Raw genomic sequence first — 15967 nt, forward strand, 5'->3', positions numbered from 1 at the left:
TCTTTTTTCAAAAAAAAATCAAGATTTTTTCTATTAAAACGTATTATCTAAAGTATATTTCAAATACTAAATTTCAAAAATCGTAATCATAAAAACATATATAACATTTTTGTGTAAACAATATTTTTCTAAACTCGGGTCATTACCGGTTACCGGGCCTGAATCGGCTGGGATCAGGATCAGCCGGACCGGTTTTGAAAGGACCGATCTTCAGCCATCTCTAGTCATAGGTAGCACAAACCCTTTTCCCACGATGCAGTTACACTAAATTAAATGCCAAAATCATAGTAAAAGATCGTAAGCGTAGACTTCCGCAACAAATTTGGTTGTGAATTATGCTTAAGCGTAGAATGTTACATAAGGGGTCGGTATCAATCGTTATCTAATATGAAAACCTATATGAAAAACCTGATCTCGATTAATCGATTTGTTTCTTCATAACAAAAATTTGGATTAATATAAAATCAATAACTAATTTGCATACAGAATTATTAAGCCTCTAATTTGATGGCTGCATCAAGACCATCAACTGTGTTATTTTGCTGTGACCAAAGTTGTGCATATCTACCACCATTTGACAGCAGAACTTCATGAGCACCCTGTTCGACAACCCTCCCGTTCTCCAGAACGATAATCTGAAATATCAAAAAACAAAACAATCATGATGATAAGATATTTAGACTTACTGAAAAAGCCGTGTTTGGTAAAAACCATAAACTGGCTTTTTGAAAGGCTAGTTTAGTATCGTTTCAATAAGCTCCAGAAGCTTCTTTTTTCCAATCATGCCCCTTAGATTATACATAAATTATTTAAAACCCAACCCTTTTATATAATTTACATCATCATCTAGTTTGGGAAAACGTGATCGTACTAGCCTAACAACTAGTTTTTCAGCTAACATCTTGTTGAAAAAGCCCTGTTTGGTAAGACCAAAAACTGGTTTTTTGAAAAGCTAAAAAGCTCCATGAGCTCTTTTTTTCACCTTTTTCCAATTATACCCCTTATATTTTACATAAATTACTAAGAACCCAAACCTTTTTTGGGTAATTTCACATTCGTATCTAGTTTATCAGCTAGTTCTTAAGAAAACGTGAGCGTATCAGCCAACAGCTAACTTGCCAAATGTTGCCTATATCATGAAATATTCTATTCAGGGTCGAATTCAGGTGAGTGTAACTGAATAGGAAGAAAGAGTATTGAGGAAACCAGCTTGCCTCATCACACTGCATTGCAGTTGTAAGTCTATGAGCAACAAAGACCGCTGTTCGGTTATTTGCAAGTGACCTCAATGCAGTCAGAATCTCTGCCTCGGTTGTGCTATCGAGTGCGCTTGTTGCTTCATCACACAGCCTGAAAGAACCATATCAATCTTTAGCAAATCTGTTTTTCTCCATTTCTCACTTTTCACGGTTTCATGGAAACAACCACTCAACTCCTTAGGCTAGAGGTCAATCTGCGTACATCTTCCTCCTCCCCCCAAGGTGGGTGATATACTGGGCTCCTTTAGTTTGGTTTTAGAAAGTCACCGTGTAATGTGGTAGCATTGTATCCTAAGGGCCCGTTTGGTTTGCAAGATTTGGAATTGAATTCCATTCTAATCCCGCGCTTAGTTTAAAGGAAAGTCTGGAATTGAAATATTGATATTTCAATGAAATCTAACAAACATTGGATTCAGAAATCCCATGGGGGTAGTTGGTATTTCGTGGGAGTTGTTTGTAACAATGTTTTAAAGTATGTTAAAAATACTTGTTTTGTAATAACCAATTTTAATAAAAAGGTAATTTAATTATTTTATAATTTTTTATAAATTTTTTATAAAGAATGGAACTCAATTCCATTCCAAATCCTACAAATCAAACACACCAAAAATGGCAAATCCTTTCATGAAATCCAAATCCCTCAAAAACGTTCCGACAAACCAAGTGGGCCCTTAGTGATCAATTTATCTGTTCTGCTCAAAATGAACGAAAAAGACAACTTACAAGATAGGAGGAGCTTTCAGGAACGCACGAGCCAATGCAACTCTTTGTTTCTCACCACCACTAAGCTGCAAAATATCAGAACATTTCAAAAGTTACACAAGTCTAATAGTTTACCGATTGATTTCAAGGAAAAACAAAAGGTTCCCGTGACACATTAATTACAGATGTAACATTTGCATCAAATTGATTGGTTCTAACGTGTCTAAATAGTTGTAACTTGTTCTTGACGTGGTTCTATAACCGATTCACAAGTAGAAAGTTTCTCCAATCCTTTGCTAATTAGAGTGATAAGGACCAAATTGATATTAAAATTGAAAAGTAACAAAATCTGGTTTCCTTTCAAGAGGCGGCTGTCTCTCCAAAACTACACAAAAATAAACCAGAGAATTACCATGAAATTGCGAATCATCTTACGCCCACCCCTACTCTCTATTTATAATTTATCATACGGACACTCTCTTATGACAAAAAAGGGAAAATTATTTGAAATACCAATCAATCTTGAATATGATATCAATCACCCTTTTTGTGATCTTTTCCAGAAATCGGTTTTGCAACCCTTATCATCGAGTTAAAACTCCCGAAACAAAAAATACCAAAATAGGAATACGACTTGGTATTATTAGAATTGCCCAAAATATCATAAACATAGATGCACTCCTATGAACATGGAAATATACCGGATTAGTCTATTTTCTTCATGTTAAAAAAGAACAAGATTGTTTAGAGTCGATGGGACAAAATCCAATCTATTTTTTTTATAAAACCGATCAAGATTTTCGATTTTTGGCAAGTCTCGAGATCAACAGATAAGAAGAGTTTCAAATTTTAGCACATGAAAGAAAACTGTAAAAAGGGCGACATCAAACCCAAATTGACATTTACTCCCTCTGTCCCACAATAAATGAAAAAGGCAAACAACTTTAGGAATGTGTAAATGTCACGCTTTTTAATTAAATAAATGACAATTTCACCCTCAATCATAGAGGGTGTAATGAATTTCTCCATCTCATAATTAAGGTTAGAATTGGAAAGTGAGCACTTACTTTTGAAAGTGGACACTTATTTTGTGACAAAGGGAGTACATGGTAAGGGGAGGTTTATGTCGAATAGCTCGAGAATCTAAAGAAATAAAATAACCGAAATTACCTTAAGACCACGTTCCCCTACTAGAGTAGAATATTGTTGTGGGAATTTCATGATAGTGTCGTGAATTGCTGCTTTTCGAGCAGCATCATATACCTGCAAGAAGTCAATCAGTTAGTCAAAGCGAAGCGCCTGCTTTTATTCTATTAACAACATATCACAAAGAAATGCAACATTAACCTCTTCGGGTGTAGATGAAAGCTGCCCGTACTGAATGTTGTGAAATATTGTATCGTTGAATAATACCTGCTCAAAGCAAAGGATGCTTGAATCATGTGAAGTTGAGGTAAAAAGAAGTCCACATGTCTGCAATTTTCGCTTGAACTTACCGTATCTTGTGGGACAACGCCAATATATTTCCTAAGGCTTTCAAGTGTAACCTTCCTTACATCTTGACCATCTACCCTCACCTGTCGTATAGAAAAGCGTTACACTTGTTAGAGGAAACTCGAGCACATCAACCAATATTCCTTAAGTATGATCAAACACTTATACTGTTATAGAGGTCAAAATATGAAATCGCGGCCAAGACCGTGATTTATAGTAGTGGTTATCGCGATGGTATAGTGATCCAAAATTAACAGTTCATATAATAATTAGAATTCTATATACACACACACATATAGGGTCAGGGGAAAACCCAAAAAAAATGGAAAACTGAGGAACACCCTGGTAACCGTTCATCTATACGTGTGCACATGTGCATACAAGTAATTTGTAAGTAATTTTACCATTATATATCAACATATTATGTGTATTCAATAAAAGAATATGCAAGAATAATGATGTCCCATTCCAAATAAAAATTTGAACAATGTGAATACTTTTATTGAAAGCTAGAGGTCAAAGTGATCGTGTCCTAACCCAAAAAAAGAGAATAATGGTGTCCAAGTCCAAAAAAATAAGAATAATGGAACCTTAATCTTGTAGCACTAAAATAAAACGCAATGCCGGTCCAAAATAAAATCCCACAAAATTCCTTTTTTAACACCAAAACAGACTATCTACTAATCTACAAATAGCGGTTATGTGGCCGCTTTTTAACATTCAAAATGCGGTCATTTAGTAGTCAACAGCGCCATTAATCGTGGAACCGCTATTTGTCCCATGACCGCAAAGCCGCGAAAGCACCACTATAGCGGCGCGATCAGCAACATAGTCAAACACCATGAAAAGCTTCATCATAGGTGCTTGTTAGCATCTTCATAGCTATTAATAACTCGCTAGATTCATTTAAATCATAAACATGACTTCCTCCTTCCCAAAATAACTGTCCACATTTCTATTTTAGTTTGTTCCAAAATAAGTATCCACTTTCAAATTTAAGCACCTACTTTCCAGTTTCACCCTTAATTTATGTAGAAATTGAATACTCCTATTATTAAGGGTAAAATTGTCATTTCGTTCATAAGAAGTGTAATAATTTTACATTTCTACAACTGTGTCTTTTTCATCGTAGACATTTATTTTGGAAAGGAGGGGGTAGATCAACGATTCAAGTGGTCTGTTCTACATGTTCTAGAAATGCTGTCAGCAAAATCATAAAAGCATAAACATGTATTATTTGAAAAAGAAACCAATGGAGAATCAGTTACCGTGCCAGAATTGGTGTCAAAGAACCTGAATATCATTCTAAGGATAGTTGATTTACCTGCATATGAATACAATTTACAAATAAGAAGTGCAGCTGGATGCAAAAAAACACGATTGACTAGCTCATCTCTTTTTATGTGAAGTGCAAAGTTAGTAAAAATAATATGCAATCATAGAAAGCCATGATTATCTACAATCCCGTTTATTAAAGATTTTTAAACTACATTTTTGATAAGGTTTATTTGGCTGTACCAGCTTATAGCATTTGTTCCCATTTTTCTAGTTGTATAGTTTCCTTATTTAGCTAACATTCTATAAGGCATACTTGAGAACAATATATGCAAATTCCTTTTTTTAGTTGTCCATGTCTTCCGATGGGTTATCAACAATATAGACTCGGTTATCGACCATTCCTCCATAAAATGAAATTGACTTCTAACACACGTGTTACAACCATTAACCGCTAAATAACCCAATCGAATATCTTCCATATATGGTGCATAAACTTCATAGCCTTTAATCATTATAACTAGATTATGATGTGTCCTTTATTCTTTAAGCACTGCTTTGCCCTTCCTATTATAATAACTTCCCAAGCTTTCTCCACACTTTGGATACAAATACTAGAAGAGTCTCACTTGTTATCTTCTTAAAATTCCCTTCATCTCAGGTGTTGTATTTCCATAAAACCAAACCAAACGAAATAAGTCCTATATGTCGCACCCAGAGCCCCCCAACCCCCCCCCCCCCCCCCCGGGGACGTCTTTCAGTCGCAACTATAAGAAAGCTTACCGCTGCCACTAGTTCCAACAATAGCCACACTTTTCCCAGATGGCACCACAAAAGATATCCCATCAAGAATCTTTCTTTCCGGCAGATAACTGAAATACGGAGAAAATAGAGCAAATATCAGCAAGTAAATCCACAAAGCCATTCTCTATGGTATGTAATGATCATACAGAAATATAAGGAATTTAAGGCATAGACAATTTCAACCTTTGAAATGAAGATGGAAAAAAAGGTTTTATAGTTATCAAGATACTTGGTCATAGTCACCCTTTCATTAAACAACGTTCAAATAAACGAGGCTCTACATAAAGAAATTGTCTTAAGATTTGCATGTTAAACGTGTTTTGATCATCTGTCCAATAAATGCAGCCCTACATACGAGTACCCACAAGCTCACAATTGGTTGTAACCAGTGCCGCTCACAAAAATATACGAACTTGTCTGGTTATGGGTATTATAGTCATTTCAATAGTATGAAAGATATTCAACCTGAAATGAACATCTTCAAATTCAATGCTACCTCCACCTAACTTGAGAGGCTTTGCATCATCTGCATCTCTGACTTCTGCCCTCTCCTGTATAAAGAAGACAATACAACTGCTTTACTGACATATTAACAACAGATGCTAATCATCACCATCTGCCAATTTAGGTTAGTGAGCAATAAATCCGACACAGAAACCCCATTAGAAAGCAAAAAAAAACAAAGATCTTCGATAGAACAAAGAAACAAACAAGACCAATATTAGGGTTTAGGGCTCACATTTGTGGTAACTACATACTGCAACTTAACCATCTTAATATCAATGCTAATCATTGAATTTTTTTCTGTATGTAAGTTTGTTGAGTTGGGTTGTCGGAAATCAGATTTTGACAGATGATAGAAGCTAATAAGCATACAATACAGAGAAACTCTTTTTCGGTTTCTAAGGGTGTGTTTGGTACACTGGACAGGAGGATATAATAGAACAGAGATCACTGTTCCATGTTTGTCAATACTTTTATGTGGAACAGAACAGACAGGAACAAAGTGGAACAGCCATGTTCCACCCCCACCCCATGAAACAAGGTGGAACAGACTTAGGTTTTATCAATATAACCTCAAAATAAAGCTTAATCTCCTCTAAAACATCAAATACGCCTCTTTACTTTTTATTCATTTTTTAAATTTTATTTATTGTATTTTATGCTCTTTAAACTTTCACTTTACTATCCTCAAAATGTTATTTTTAGAAAGGTTTATATATTTTGATTAATTTAAGTAATTTATTAAATATTAATAATAATAATAAAATAATAGAGAAAAGGTATAAAATAAAAATTGGAAACTATATGAACTTTTTATTTTGGTGTCATTTTAATCATCTTGACGAAAACTTTCTAATGATATATATTTTTATATAATATATTTATTTTATCATAATTTAATAAATTATATAAATTAATCAAAATATATAAAATATATGAACAACTCATTAGGGGTGAATTGGTCATTTTATTTGTTTTGTCCTGTCCAATTTTGAGTTGTTTTTGTCCTGTTCTATCCTGTCTGGAAACCAAATGCACCTTATAAGCAATATTCTTCTGGTTTGAGATCCACTCATACAAAGTGCGTAATTTCTTCCATATAAGCATATAGGTATGTAAAAAGAAGGTGCGTCATAACAAGGGGACCCCCATATGTTATTAAATCAGACTCCCCTATTCACCATGCCCATAAAGCATAAAAAAAATTGGTGGTCTAAACTAGAGTCCACTTTCTCATACTTCATCTATCCTATAGGTGTAAATGGTTCGAGCTTTTAATGAGCTACTCAAGCTTAATCATTCTCGAGCTTGAATCGATTTCGAACACAAAATAGAACCCGTTTACCTTAACGAGCCAAGCTTCATAATACAAGCGTTCAACTTGACTCATTCAAAAACTCGATTACATTTTTTGAGTCGAGCCAAGCCGGGGCCATTCGAGCATATAGGTGTAAATGGTTCGAGCTTTTAATGAGTTACTCGAGCTCAAGCTTAAACATTCTCGAGCTTGAATCGATTTCGAACATAAAATAGAACCCGTTTACCTTAACAAGCAGAGCTTCATAATACAAGTGTTCAACTTGACTCATTCAAAAACTCGATTACATTTTCTGAGTCGAGCCGAGCCAGGGCCATTCGAGCATATACTTTTTCAAGCCAAACAAACTCATATTTTCATAAATCATATAATAAAAAAATAAAAATCATCAACCTCGAGCCAATAAACAAGTTAATCACAAGCGAGTTCGAGCCCATAGACGAGCATCGAGCTTTATAATTCAAAAAATATTCGAGCTCGATCCCTACTTTGAAAGAGTTATTCGAGCTCGAGCATGGTATTATTTTTTTGAGTTGATTTCGAATAGCCTACTACTCGACTCGACTCAGCTCGTTTATACCCCCAATATTTCCTCCTCTTCTTTCTATTCTAAGAAAATGAACCAGGAGCTCTAGTTTTTGAACAATATTTGGATCAAGTCTTTATTTATACATTATTGCTTACTCCTAACCAGCTTTTCTAAACTTTATCATATCTAACTTTCTCTATTTGTCACACTTTTCAAAAGCCCAGGTGGGTCTTCACAGAATCCACCGCTCTACTCTTTGGGGTCAAGGTCTCGGCTGCGTACAACTTACCTTTTCGAGACCCCACCTCCAGGTGGGATATAAACACATATACCGAGTTAGTTTAGTTTGGTTTAAGTCTTCATTTTGAAAATATAGCAATCATACAATTGGATCTATCATCTCTACTTTAACACAAAACGACCTTAAAAGGATCTACAGATTATGAACATGCAAGACAGAGAAACTGAACTACCTCAAGCAGCTGAAACATGGATTTCATGTCAACAAGACTCTGCACGGTTTCACGATAAACACTGCCAAGGAAATTGAGAGGAAGAGACAGTTGGAACAGGAGTCCGTTCACCATAACCTATGAAATCTTCCACATGTTATATGGCAATTCATAAATCATATTTCTGAGGAATATAGGCTGCAATAAGACGGTAAAGAAGGTATACCAGATCACCAACAGTCGCTAGACCATTCATTATGCCATTTGAAGACAGTATCATGGCGGCTGAAAGAGCAGTACTGAACACTAAAGTTTGCCCAAAGTTTAAAACAGCAAGACTCCGTTGTGTCTTCAAGGCAGCATCTTCATACCCTGAGGTAAATGTTATCAAACTTAGGACTTGTTTGTTAGCTGCTTAATGAGCTTAATGGGAATCACAGCTTTTTCGGTCAGCTATACATGACTGTTTGAACGACTTTGCGACCTCTAATACACCTTAAAGGTGCACCCCTGCTCGGCAAAAATCCTGGGTCTGCCGCTGGAAGGACGCACCATACACGATGTAACCATAATTCCTCTTAATAAGCCAACATACATTCAAAGAAATCATATATCATAAACTTGCGTAAATATACAGACTACTTACTCTTCAAATATTTATCGTACTCCTCAGCTTCATAATGCTCGTTGTTAAAATACTTCACGGTCTGACCGAAAAAATTATAAGCTCAGTCAGAAAGGAAAACAACAGACGTCAAATGTGATCTTATATATTATAATTGCACAAGAAAGCAACATACACTTCAATTGCTCACCTCATAATTTATAAGTGAATCAATTGCCCTCGTGCTTGCATCATTATCAGCTTTGTTCATTACCTTCCTGAATTTAGTCCTCCACTAGAAAATTATAATCAGAGTACACATAAGTAAAAGAAAAATAACATATCTTTTAGCTGAAAATAGACAACTAGGATTCCATTTCTACTTATCATTTGTATAGTTTCCTAATATGGTTTCCTAAGTTGTGCATATATTTGTATATCTTTTTAAATAGAAGTCATCAGAGAATAAAAAATTTATCTTCAATAGGAGTGCACCCGCTCAACCGATTTTTTCAATTTAACTTTGTTGGAGTATGAAAGGTGCAGACACTAAACTTTGAAGGGTGCTATGGGATATTAGAAAATACAAGGAGCGTCAACCAAAAAATCGAAAAAGTCCCTCTAGATCAACCAAAAAACTTAAAAGAATCCCTTGAAAGGGTAGAATTCGGCTAAAAACACAGCAGGCGACCTTGCAGGCCTTTGATCCACCTTAAGGATGCAGCCACTGGGTAAAAATCCCGGGCCCACTGCCGAGATAGCTATGTACTAGTTAAAGGTCAAATTAAGATCACTCCTTGACAACCAAATGGTCCATAAGGCTATCAAAAAATAAGCAAATTGTCTGTTTTTTCAATTCTATTTTTTGTCTTTTGGTTCAGCTAAAATGAACAAAATGGGCACCCATATCAACTGAGAGATGGAAATTTCTAAGGCAAAACGAAATATCTCCAAGACTAACCCAAAAAGAAGAAACAAAAGATTAATCTTACAAGAGATGACGTACTTGTGTTATAGTCAACGTGAAGGCAATATACACAGCAACAGATAAAGAAGTAATCCATGCAAATGTTGCTCCAAATTTGTATGCGAGAATACCTGCTACCATTGCAATCTAAAAACACCCATGTTAGAGCTGATGCATTAATTAAGGCAGGCAAGGATGAAACTGCAATAAAGTTCTATTTTTTTTCTTGAAAGGGTCTCCCAGGCTATTGCAAACTAATCCTGGCAAATTGCGATTGTAAGACATCAGCCCTGATAAACTCGGTGGCTACAATTGTTGTGGACACCTGGAATCGAGCCCACAGCAGATATATTCCACCACATATCCCTGAGCCTCGACCACTATGCCACAACCCTTGTGGTTGCAATAAAGTTATCTATTGGATGCTAAAAGATCCAGTACGGATGTAAAACTGTCATTCAACGGAAACAAAAATTGGTAACTGTTGGTTTTCGGGCCAACTTGTGTGCACCTCAACTAATCCCATGGGGCCCTGAAGATAACCGCCATGAAAATCCCCAGTCGCCTTGAGGAGATTCGAACTGGCGACCGATGGGGAGGATCCCCAAGGCCTAGCCTTTATTTGCTGGTCCAGCTATGGGATCACAAACTATATTACAGAGATAAGATCTTACCTCTAGTATTGTCGGTACAACATTGAATACCATGGCTGAAAGGATGAAATTAATAGCTCGGCTACCACGATCAATAATTCGATTTAAAGCTCCTGTTTCTCGACTGCCAACAGAACCGCCAATAGGAAACAAAAAGAATGTATGAAAAAAACCTTGAAGTAGCATTCTCAATAATAGAATTTTTATGTTAGACCTAAGCATTACAACCTCATCTGTCTCCAGAACAAATTATGTAACTTAATTTAACGTCCTTTTTCCAACTATTTGGGGTTAAATATCAAATCTTTTTTCCTTATTCATGTCAGTTGGATGCTAGAATTTTAGTTTTTGCCTAACCTTGTATTGACAAAGAGAAGTAAATTATGGTGTATTGACAAAGAGAAGTAAATTATGGTATATTGACAAACATATGTAAATTATGGCATATTTGGGCAAAAAAATTATAGTTATATTGACTAAGACAAGTAAACTATTGTATATGAACTTATACTTACCAAATCAGTACAAAACACTAAGAAATCAGTTCCAATTTCAACGATTTAAGGTTATGGTTTTTGCATTTCATCATTTTAACCATTAAAACTCAAATCTGAGCTCAGATATGCTGATGTAGCCTCTCAGTTTTCCGAGGATGTCCAATGGTAGCACAAAATTAATCACAATTATTGGTGTCAAGCCATGCGAACACAACGTTTATGCTTTTAATTTCCATAGGAGTCCTCTAAAAGTCGTTGATATTAAATAGCAGTGATTTGAAACGGTTGTGATGGAAAATGGTTCTGGTGCACACTTCCAATATACATCTAGGTACCAATTCTACACTCTCTTTTTGTGCTTTCCAAATGAAATCTCATGCTAAAGTAAAAATGCAGAAGTAAAAACCTTAAATTTTATACTAAGAATAATCAGAGTCAAATTAATAGCAACTTGATCAGGATCTTTTTGAACATACCTCAGATGATATCTTAGATCAAGCTCATGCAAATGTGAAAAAACCTGCAATAATCCGAGTAAATTATATAACTCATGCCTTCAGAATGAAATTTTACATCTTGGAAGTGGAAGTATACATGTAGCACACGACAAAGTGTTCATTCTAAAAGATTCTGATCTCAGTTGATTAGTTTTGGTATTACCTTCCTCGAAACTGATCTAATAGTCCGCAATGCCACCTTTGAGAACACTGCAGTTCTCAGCTCTGGAACAATAGATATGAACAAGCATGTGAAACGAGGAGGGGAATATATATATATATATATATATATATATATATAGAGAGAGAGAGAGAGAGAGGGAGAGACTGAGGTTCAGGGAAAACCACAAATAAAATGGAAAACAAAGGAACACCCTAATAATCATTCATCTGTACATTATGCACATGTGCATAAAAGTCATTAAAAAAGTTTCCTGGTTTCTATACACCTGTGCATCTTATGCACATGTGCATACCGGACAAATTACTTTTATGCACATTGCATGCCATACAGACGAATGGTTACTAGAGTATTTCTCAGTTTTTCATTTTTTGTGGTTCTTGAACTCAATCCTATATATGTGTGTGTGTGTATACTTTGTCCACCACCACCAATAGAAAGAAAAAAACTAAGGGCCTCTTTTGCTTTATTACTAGCTAAAAGATTTAGATGGATAAATATTAAGACAAGAACCAGCAATTACTTCATAATGAAGTACCGTTGAAAGCAGAAGCCCCTGTTCGTGCTATACCATAACCAACCAACACAGCTGCTGGACTAACAAAAAGAGCTAAAGCTGTAGGATTAGAAGCCGCAAACTGGGCAACTGAACTCGGATTCCCTGTCGCTGTCGTTAACCAGTCAACAGCTAGTTTGAACAAAAAGGGAACCTGAACATTCATCACCTGATCGAGAAAAATTCCATGAGCAATATGTAACCAACGTTCATCCTGATGGACCCTAAACACAACATGCTTAAGGATGCATTTGGTATGCGGATGGGACTGGATGTGCGAGAGTGAGGTTAAGAGGTACGTGGTGAAAAATTTGTGAAAGGTTTTAGGGTTTAAATTTAGCATGGGTAGTTTATTAATTTAACAATCTTGTCTTGTCACCTAATTTTTGTTCCACCTACTTTTTTTGGAAGGGTGTCCCAACCTATGCCCAGACTAATCCCGACAAATTGCGACTGTAAGACATCAGCCCTAATAAACTCAGTGGCCACAATTGTTGTGGACGCCTGGAATTGAACCCGCGTCAAGTGGGATATTCCACCACATCCCCCTAGGCCTCAACCACTACACCACAACCCTTATGGTTTTTCCACCTACTTTGGTGGCACAAAAAAAAGCATTTTTATCCCGCTCAATCCCGTCCCTTCCCAATCTAACATTGCGCCAAACGTGGGACAACAATTTTTGCTATGTTATGTCTTGTATTGTCCTGCATACCAAACGCACCCTAAAGAATATAACACGGCATGGTGGCACGCTACTAACCTTGGCACCAACCAAGAAACCCAAGGCCATGAGCACTCGCAATCTGAACTCTATGTTATCTTTCATCCACAAGTATTTTGCAAGTGTACTAAGAATCTTCATGTTACTAATTTCATCCCCTTTAGCAACAAGATCTTTTTCATCATCTTCTTTATTTTTCTTTGCCCCCTGTGCCCCACTTGATGTTGTTAATGTAGCAATCCCATTTGGCATAGAACCCTGTCGATTACAATTATATAAACATCCATCACAAATCTTGATATTAAAATATGCTTACATAGAGACACTTGCTCAAGATATTTAGTAAGCAACTTAATTGACAAAATGAAAGCATTGCAACTAATTTCATGAGGACACCCCTGAAACAGCCAAATTGTAGGCCAGAAAGTATCCTTTGAGTGATTATAAATCTTGAAGTTATATGACTTCAAAATAAACCATGTTCTCAGAAACAAAAGAACTAGGATTCTCACAGGGTTTTCAAGTTATATATATGTATGTATGCCACAAATCAAATAAAAACTCGCTAAAAGTTAGAAACCGTGAAAACCAATTTATGTATTGTTTCGAAGGTGAAATAACACATGTGAAAACCAACCAAAACCATCCAATGAATTTGATTCTTAATCTATGATTCATATTGCTTCACATGTTCTTTTCTTGTGTGTGAGTATGAATGTGTGTTTCATGTATAAACATATATTTGTGTTATTTTCACACGCAAAACATTCTTTGACATTTAATCTATGAAACAACATTGTATGTGTATGAACACCGCATGTTTACACGTGTTGTTTAATCCATGAACCCAACCCTGTATACACAAATTAACAGCAGTGAACATGGTTTACCCACAAACAATTCATCAACCAACATCTAAAAGAAGCTTATGACTCCCTCTACCCAATAAATTCTTACATTCAAATCAATATCAAACATTAAAAACACAAACTTACAGGTTTTTTCTGGGGAGTAGGTGAGAAATCCGAAACAAACGCAGTTAAATTCCTCAAGAAATGCGTAGAGTTCTTCAAAACACCCCATGAATTAGCCCGGCGTACAACAACCTGACTGATTAAAACACGATTACTGAAACCGTGTGAACCAGTGACGAAAGTCTGTGGGATTAACGAACGAGAAACGCCACTGCTACTGCTACAGCTACAGCTGTGGCTGTAACCCATCATCATCTTGGTGCCTGTAGTCCGAAGGATGAGTTCACGAGCCCTAACGCACCTTGTGGCCATTGTTGATTGCATATTTGTTCAATTTAAAGGTGTTGGCAATGGATGAAAAGTCGTTGACTACGATGTGAACACGTTATGGCATTAAAAAATTGGGCAGAAACCTAAATGAGTGTAAGAAAAAGGTAATCAGGAAATGGAATTGGTGGCGGCGAGATCATCGGCGAGGGGTTCAAGGGTTTGCTTGTACAAGGGTCTTTGGTGAGTCCTTTTCGAGTCTGTAATTTGTGTATGAGTTGAAGAAATCGACAAATTGAAAATGGAAGTTACAAAAAAAGTAAGGCGTAAATGATAAATTTAAGAGTTGTCCGTATTTGGATATATTTGGGAAAATTGTATCAAAATGAAATCACTTTTCAGCTCATTTTTATTTTGGAAAATCAGCTTTCAAAATCGTCATTTTAGATAATCAACTTGCACCTGATTTCTGTTTTAGGGAACCGACTTGCAAAATAATTATAGAAAAATAACTAAAATTCGTTTTTTTTTCAAAAATTAATGCAATAAAATCTATTTTTCATTTCAAATCTCGTTTTTTTATTCAGATATCAAATTGAATATTTTTTTAAAAAATCCAAATTACCACAATAAAAATTGTTTTTTACTAATGCAAGAGAAATCAATTTAACAGAAAAAAATTAATTGATGCAATAAAAAATAAATATTAAATCTCACATTCAAGATTTTTATATCTAACCAATTGTATCAATTAATTTTTTTCTATTAAATTGATTTTTTTGCATTAGTAAAAAATAATTTTTAATGTGGTAATTTGGAATGTTTTTTTAAATGTTCAATTTCATATATGAATTAAAAAAAAAAACGAGATTTGAAATGAAAAATAGATTTTATTGCATTAAGTTTTGGAAAAAAAACGAATTTTAGTTATTTTTTTATAATTATTTTGCAAGTTGGTTCCCCAAAATAGGAATCAGGTGCAASTTGGTTCCCCAAAATAGGAATCGGGTGCAAGTTGTTTCCTCAAAATAGAAATCAGGTGCAACTTGATTCCCCAAAATAAGAATCGAGTGCAAGTTGGTTCCCCAAAATAGGAATCAGATGCAAGTTGGTCACCAAAACGACGATTTTGAAAGTTGGCTCTCCAAAATAGAAATTAGGTGAAAGTTGGTTTCATTTTGATGCAACTTTCCCTATTTGGATATATTTTTCTTCTTTCTCCGTTTTGGTGAAGTTTTGGACAATCCGTTAAAGAAAAAAAGTCAAAATCTCTATTTTCTCCATTTTTGGAGATGCCGAAGGAGATGCTTTCATGGTCCGATCATAATACGATAAAAATTACGTTTCTCAACGGTGCTACCTTAATGTTTGGTTGCGTACCCTTGCTTCTTTTAAAATTAAGGGTCGTTTACTAAATGCTTACCCGGTAAAGACTTATGGGGACACTTACCTTACCGATGAATCGATAAGAATGATGACAAGGACCAAGAGTCTTACTCAATAAGTAAAGATGACGACTTTTGCCCTGTTAGCGGTTACCAAGTAAATTGTTGTATACGATGCCGTTACCAGGTAAGTGTATAGGTAAATGGCCCCTATGTTACAGATTGAAGTTTCATTTATCCGAGTTGATCATCATCGTTATCGTTGAAATAAGGTCTCTTATTTGTAAGTTCGGTTTCGAGTCTTTTCAGCCGCATAAATTTTCTG

The 15967-nt window shown here is 35.5% G+C and overlaps 1 protein-coding gene across 1 annotated transcript; it reads right to left on the bottom strand.

Moving 5' to 3' along the window:
- Positions 1–309: 309 nt before the first annotated feature.
- On the bottom strand, positions 310–14498 carry LOC112517963 (ABC transporter B family member 25, mitochondrial-like). The gene is made up of 20 exons (XM_025125419.1): positions 14012–14498; positions 13056–13274; positions 12275–12461; positions 11719–11780; positions 11535–11578; positions 10583–10685; positions 9948–10055; positions 9153–9236; positions 8984–9044; positions 8564–8709; positions 8359–8475; positions 6000–6085; positions 5514–5602; positions 4724–4779; positions 3458–3538; positions 3309–3374; positions 3132–3224; positions 1983–2047; positions 1215–1350; positions 310–635 (listed from the first exon to the last, which is right to left on the bottom strand). The coding sequence occupies exons 1-20, from the start codon at positions 14312–14314 to the stop codon at positions 492–494; spliced, it is 2250 nt and encodes a 749-aa protein (XP_024981187.1). The 5' UTR covers positions 14315–14498; the 3' UTR covers positions 310–491.
- Between the last annotated feature and the right edge of the window lie 1469 nt (positions 14499–15967).

The sequence above is a fragment of the Cynara cardunculus genome, assembly GCF_001531365.2.
Source record: "Cynara cardunculus var. scolymus isolate 2C chromosome LG 9, CcrdV1, whole genome shotgun sequence".
NCBI lineage: Eukaryota > Viridiplantae > Streptophyta > Magnoliopsida > Asterales > Asteraceae > Cynara > Cynara cardunculus.